The 7,544-nt window shown below is 37.7% G+C and overlaps 1 protein-coding gene across 1 annotated transcript; it reads right to left on the bottom strand.

Moving 5' to 3' along the window:
• Positions 1–5,944: 5,944 nt before the first annotated feature.
• On the bottom strand, positions 5,945–6,910 carry LOC103117676 (olfactory receptor 10T2-like). Its single transcript, XM_007527785.1, has one exon. The coding sequence runs from the start codon at positions 6,908–6,910 to the stop codon at positions 5,945–5,947; it is 966 nt and encodes a 321-aa protein (XP_007527847.1).
• Positions 6,911–7,544: the final 634 nt, after the last annotated feature.

The raw sequence follows: 7,544 nt of genomic DNA, 5'->3' as shown, positions 1-7,544 counted from the left end.
GGGACAGAAGGGTCCTTGGAATTTTGGTGATTAGGCCAATGCAAAGAGATCTTAGAGAAAATATTATAAATGTTTCTATCCCCCTCGCACACCTCATTTAGAAAAAAAATGTACAACCAGTCAGCTGACTAACAGATTCACAGCACTAGGACACTCTTCCTACACGTCAAGTTAAAGGCACAGAAGTAAAAGAAGCATAAACCAGAGATATTATCTGACACAAAATAGGAGATAAAAGTATTTGTTATTTAAATACAGAAAAGATATCTATCTACCACAACATAAAACCAGTACCTCTTAGCAGTGTGACAGATTTTACAAATACTATAATTATTATTGACAATACCAACTTTTCAACTAAACATTTCTAGAAATGCAAAGAAATCAGAAGGCGTATGCTGTACAGGAAGGAATGGTGTGCAGAACTTGTAACAGATGATATTCAATCACATTTGAGAAACAAAGACTTGGGGTCTGAACAGTGGTGCCCCTAGTGGAAGATACATGTGAAAATGTGCAAGGACCCTGGTTCAATCCCCGGTTCCCACCTATGTAAGGGGCAGTCAGGGAGCTTCACAAGTGGCAAAGAAGTTCTATAGGTCTCTCTCTACCTTCCCCTGCCCTCTCAATTTCTCTGTATTATCAAACAACTAACTAAATAAGTAAATATTTTAAAAGACACAAAGACTTCAAGTACAATATAATAAATATGTTCAAATATACTTTAAAGTTATTTTTTTGATAGAGATAGAGAAGGCAAAGAAGGAGAGAGAGAGACTGAGCTTGACAGAGAGACACAGACCACAGCACTGAAGCTTCCTTCAGTGTGGTTAAGGCCAGGATCAAAGCTGGGTCTTATACATGGCAAAGCACTGAACTGGTAAAGCACTGGCCCAGAAAAAGTTACTTAAGACACTGACAGAAAATCCTTTGTGGAGGGAGATATACAAATATAAAATAGTTTCTACAGCTAAAAAAAAAAAAATCTAATTGTTGCAGTGATAAACATATCCAATGGGTTTAATATCAGTTTTTAGATGCTAAGTGAGAAATTCAATTGAGTACACTATAAAACATAAGTTAGATTGTTTACTAACTAGAAATAAAAGAATAAACATATTAATAAAAGCCCAGGAGACCTGCAGAACAATATCATGTAGCCTTACATAGATACGTTAAAAAGGAAAAAATGAAGGGGTTAGGTGGTGCCGCCCTGGTAAAGAGCACAGATCACAAAGAAGAAAATGAAATTCCATACAATTATTCAGAGTTAAATCATTAAAATGTTTCAAGTCTGAAAAATGAAAACAAGCAATATTAGTTTACAAATTCTTACACTAAGTGAATGCCAATAGGTTAAACACACACACACACACACACACACACACACGCGAGCTAGACCTACAAGTGTTCTTTGAACATTCTCACTTCAATCCCCAGCATCACATGTACCAGGGTGAAGTTTTGGTTTTTTCCTCTCTTTCTATCACTAATAAATAAATCTTTAAGAATATAAAAATATTTATTGATAGTAAAGTGTGAACATCAAAGGAAATACATATTCTCTACTGTTATTGGACAGTGTAGATGACATACTAAGCTGTTAATAAATACAAGAAGATAGCAGATCAAACATCTTTTCTGAGTATAACTAGATAAAAACTAAACACACACAAAGATATCAAGAAAGATGCTACTGAGTAACTAACTGTTGAAAGAAAAAATCGAAGAAGGAATTTTTTAAATGCTCAGAAACAAAAAATTAAAATGACAATATAAACACACTATAATAGCAATGCTAAGAAAATTCATAGCAATTCAGGCTTACAGCAGGAAATACGAAAAAATCTCAAGTAAATAAATACCCCTCACACTTAAAGGAACTAGAAAAAGAAAAAACAAAATTCAAAAGCAGAAAAAAAGATGAGAAAAGTAAAAGTTAAAGCAGAAATAAGTGAAGACAAAACCAAAAGTAATTTCATAAAAAAAAAAAAAAATCAATGAAACCAAAATCTGCCTGATCGAATTAAAAAATCTGGAAAAAAAAAAAACACCTTAGCTATGTTTACCAAGATAAAAGAGATAAAATGCTAATAAATAGGTGCAGAAATGAAAGATATAACCACTGGGATCACTGAAATACAAAGGATCATAACTTTACCAGAAACAACTTTATGCCTCTAAACTGTAGAACTCAAAAGAAGTGATCAAGTTGGTAGAGTTACACAACTTCCTAGGAAAAATAAGAAATGACAGATCAGGAAAAATAAGAAATGACAGATCAATTACAAGCCTAAAAATTAAACAATGCTTCAGCCACCAAGTTCCAGATGCCAGCAGGATGCCGACCAGACTTCCCTGGACAGACAACCCCACCAATGTGTCCTAGAGCTCTGCTTCCCCAGAGCCCCATCCCACTAGGGAAAGAGAGAGACAGGCTGGAAGTATGGATCGACCTGTCAAGGCCATGTTCAGCAGGGAAGCAATTACAGAAGTCAGACCTTCTACCTTTTGCATCCCACAATGACCTTGGGTCCATACTCCCAGAGGGTTAAAGAATAGGAAAGCTATCAGGGGAGGGGGTGGGATATGGAGTTCTGGAGGTGGGAATTGTGTAGAGTTCTACCCCCTCTTATCTTATGGTTTTGTCAATGTTTCCTTTTTATTAAAAAAAAATTAAACAACGATCAAAAGTCTTCCTCAAAGGACTGTGAAAATAGCACATATGGATAGTGTGCTGCTTTGCAATGTGCAAAACCTATGTTTAAGTTCAGCTCCTACCACACTGAAGGAAACTTCAATGCTGTGGTCTCTCTCTCCCTCCCCCTTCTCTCTCTCTTAAAAAAAAGTCTCCTCAAAAACAACAGCTCATGGCTAGATTGCCTCGCTAGTGAGATATATCAGATCTTCTAGGATAACCTATTGCCTATCTTTAAGCTATTTCCAATAAATTGAAGAAAGGGGAATTTTTCAAGCACTTTCTGTCGGTCAAACATGGCTCTGATACATAAGGCAGATGAAACATCACAGAGAAGGAAAATGACAGAAAATAACTCTTAACGAACACCAATGCAAAGATCCTCCACAAAATCCTAGTTAATCTAGTTCACCTAATTCATCAATGCTAAAACAACCATACACCATAGCCAAGTGGAGTTTAACATACATAAATTAATGTCATATATCACATCAAAAAGGAAAGGCCAAAATCACATAATCATGCTATTAGATATAGAGACAGCTTTTCACAAGATTCAACAGTCATTTATGATAAAAATTCTAAGGAGAGGGAGGACAGAAGGAACATTACTTAACACAGTGAAGTATATCCATGACAAACCCACAGTTAATATCATGCTCAATGGTTAAGTAGTGAAAGTTTTCATGAGATCAGGAACAAGAGAAGGAGATTCTCCCTGACCACTAGAAGTTGACGTAGAACTGGAAGTTCTAGCCATAGAAATTATACGACAGAAAGTAATAAAATGGCTGAAAAGAGAGTTAATATACAAAGCCAAACAAATTGTTGACTAATCATGAACCTAAAGGCTGGAATAGTGCAGATGAAGAGTTGAGGGGTCCTCCATTTTGTAGATAGCTAGTAAGCATATTTTAGTTATATTCCAAAGGGCCTGTGGCTATACTAGTCTTTTTTTTTTTTTCCCCCTGAGCCTGAAATCTGATATGCAGGTGGATCCAAGTTATTGTCTGGGGAGATGATGTCAAGGCTGGAAAAAAGAACAGAAAACTCCTATGGTTTTGTCCGTGTTTCTTTTTCTTTTTTTCTTTCTTACTTTTGTATCTTTATTTTTATTTGCTATTGGATAGATACGGAGAAATTGAGAGAAGGGGGAGATACAGAGGAAGAGAGACAGAGAGACACCTGCAGACTTGCTTCACCGCCTGTGAAGCGACTCCCCTGCAGGTGGGGAGCCGGGGGCTCGAACCAGGATCCTTACGCCGGTCCCTGCATTTTGCACCGCGTGCGCTTAACCCGCTGCGCCACCGCCCGACCCCCAATGTTTCCTTTTTATAAATAAAGAAAGTAAAATAAAATAAAGATAAAAAGAAAGTAATAAAATGAATACAAGTAGACTTTTATGTTTTGTTTTATTTATTTGTTTGTTTAGGATAAAGACAGAAATTGAGAGGGAAGAAGAAGAAGATAGGGAGAAAAAGAGAGATGCTTGCAGCACTACTTCACCACTCATGAAACTTCCCCTCTTGCAGGTGGGGACCAGAGGGCATGAGCCCAGGTCCTTGTGCACTGTAACATTTGTACTAAACCAGGTGTACCACCGCCTGGCCCCTGAAATCACATTAGAAAAAAGCAATTGAATTATCATTTTTTTTTTTGTAGATGACATGAATATATGAAAATATCCCAAAGGTTACATAGGATTATGAAACATGTCTGAATGTGATTTCAAAAAGCTGATTATGAAGTCCATTCAGGACTCCAATAATAACATACAAATGCAGATTAAGGAGTCTCATGGCCTATTCACTAAAGAATTGACAATTTCACAAAGAGACTTCCAAGAAGAAATACAGGAGATAAACGATATTCTTGATAGCAGGAGAACCTACCTGAGAGGTCATGTATCCAAAATAAATCAGCTTGAGGACAAAATAACAAAACTGAAGGAATTCACCACCGTAAACCCTGTCTTGCAAGAACTATTGAAAGGAGTACTACAGTAAAGAAGGAAAAAAACTCTAACTCCAAATGAGATCATCTGTAGTAGAATACAAATGGAAACTCAAACAAAAGCAACGAAAGGACCAACCACATAGGAACAGGAAGGGCAGAAAGGAGTGATTGACTCATGTCAATAAGCCAAGACAACCATCAAAGGCCTAGACAACAGAAACTCTGAAATCTCAGTCATTGCTTCAACTTTGCTGGAAACAGAAGAAACATTGTTGGGTGGGACAGGTCAAGAAAAGAAGGATGAATACAGGATAACTCTGCATGTAAGTGCAACTCGGGAGACAGAGTTTGGAAGGGGGAACACTGGATGAAACTTGGACTGGGGAAAGAGTACTGAAAGAAAGGAAGGAACTCTGGGGAGAGAAAGGAGTAAGGGGTGGGGTGGGGGAAGGGGGCTTGAGGGTCTTGGTTGTAGGGGTGGTTAAAAGTGTATAGCAGACACTTATTATGCAGAACAGGAAAACCATACACATGTGTAAACAGATGTACTATAATTCATTAACCCCCTCCCATTAAAAAAAAAGGAATAGGCAAAAACAAAAAACAATCAAAAATAAAAAAACCGAAACAATACAAAACAAAAAAAGCACTATTAAGCAAAGGTTGACTTGAAGCAGTAACCCTCTTTGAGCCAACAGCAGAACTTGCCATAACTCTGGTGAATGCCATATGGAATTCAGTTTCCATAATGAGAGACCCTAGACAGGGGGCAGATTCAGGAAAAGAATTCTCTTGCTGGCCAACAACTTACTAAATTCTGTTCCCTGATACCCCTAGCCACATGTCAGAATTATATAATAATCAACTCAAAACAGATGACGGATTTAAACAGATTTAAATCTGCATGTGTCAAAATTTAGAAAAACATTTAAGAGAAGAAATTTAAGATATAGGGATAGTAAAAAGTATTTTAGGATTGACATACATGAAAACTAAAATCTATAAATAGAATCAATTAGGTATTATAATATTCTTCCAGAGATGTTTTGATTAGTTTACTGCATGTTTATATGTATACATCTAGACATGCATAACCTCACATATTTAACAATATTTTTAAAATGTATTATGTTTGTACACTCAATATGCTAATCCAAGATCTACCAGATAATGAGAATTCTTAAATTGCTTTGTTCACAAAGAAATGACTTTATTTAGAAAAAGTTCATTTTCTCCTATTTCATCAACATATGTAAAAATATTTCAAATCAAGTATTTTAGTCTGAAATTTTAAAAGTTTTCAATTCTTTTATTTATTCTTTGAGTCAAAAACCTACTTGCATTGCCCAAGATCTTCCTTAGGGCTATCTGCATTTCTTTATTCCTTAAACTGTAAACAATGGGATTAAGCAAAGGTGTCAGCACCGTGTAAGACACAGCCAACAGCATGTCTTCACCAAATGAATCACTGTCCTTAGGCCTCAAGTACACAAACCCAGCAAATCCATAGTGTATGCACACCACAGTCAGGTGAGAGGAACACGTTGAGAAAGCCTTATACCTTCCCTTGGCAGAGGGCATCTTCATAACTGTAAACCCAATGAAGACATAAGAGACCATGATTAAAATAAAGCTTCCCACCAGCACAAAGGCAGAAAGTAGAAAAATAATCATTTCATGATAGGAAGTGTAATCACAAGCAAGGGAGACAATAGGGGCAAAGTCACAGAAGAAGTGCTGGATTGTGTTAGAGGCACAGAAAGACAAACTGAAGATAGTGATGACGACACACAGAGAGACCAGGAACCCAACTATCCAAGACGCCAGCATGAGCAGAAAGCAGACTTTAGGGGTCATCCGGAGGGCATAGTGCAATGGATTGTGAATGGCCGTGTACCGGTCATAGGACATGGCAGCCATAGTGAAACAATTATTTCCTCCCAAGCCAAAAAAGAAAAACATCTGTGTGGCGCACTCAGGAAGAGGGATGGTCTTGCTGTGTGAGAGCAGGTCCACCAACATTCGAGGAATGACCACCATGGTGGTGCAGGTTTCTGAAAAGGACAGCCCACAGAGGAAAAAGTACATGGGTGTGTGCAGGTTGTGGCTGAGCTTGATGGCCGCCATGATGGATGCATTAGCAGTCAGGATGGTGACATGGGAGAAGAAGACCAGCACAAAGAGGAGGACTTGCAGGTCTGGGAAACTGGAAAAGCCCCACAGAAGGAAAGTCCTGACTGTGGTGTGGTTGCCCATCTTCCTGGTATAAAGCAACTTCCTCTCAGAGGTGCAGAAGCTCTTGAGGTTAAGTTTCAGATGATTGTAAAGAGATTCCTTAAGCACATTAGTCATCTAACTTTAATCATGGTCACCTAGAAAGTTTAAGATATACTCCATAGTGAGAAAAAAATGTGAAAAGCATCTGTTTGAAGTCAAGATTATACAGCATGCTGGCAAGACTGACTCTAGTCTGAGGAGATGTTTAAGTGACTTGCAGTGTGCCCAAAGACCTTGGATTTATTTTTCCACAGAATTTATCTTTCTACTTTTCAGTCAAGATCTGCAAACAAGAGGGAAGATATGAATAAAATCACTTTATACGCTGGATTTTGTGATAACATATTTTTCCGTTTTAAAATATTTATTTATTTACTTGATAGGACAGAGAGTAATTGAGAGGGACAGGAGAGACAGAGAAAGATAGAGACACCTGCAGCACTCTTTCTCTGCTCTGTAGCTTCCCCTCTGCAGGTGGGCACCAAGGGCTTAAACATGAATCTGTGCACAAGGTAATGTGTGTGCTCAATTGGCTGTGCTACTGCCTGGTCCTGTAATCAAAAAAGTTTTTTCTTTTTTTTTTTCTTTTACCTCCAGTGTTATCTCTGGGGCT

This window comes from Erinaceus europaeus, chromosome 17, assembly GCF_950295315.1.
Source record: "Erinaceus europaeus chromosome 17, mEriEur2.1, whole genome shotgun sequence".
NCBI classification, from domain to species: domain Eukaryota; kingdom Metazoa; phylum Chordata; class Mammalia; order Eulipotyphla; family Erinaceidae; genus Erinaceus; species Erinaceus europaeus.
Note: the sequence above shows the minus strand (reverse complement) of the source record. Positions and strands in the feature narration are given on the sequence as shown.

Bases quoted from the DNA above. Each gene is read 5' to 3' on its own strand.
- LOC103117676 (XM_007527785.1), bottom strand. From the start codon at position 6,910: ATGGGCAACCACACCACAGTCAGGACTTTCCTTCTGTGGGGCTTTTCC.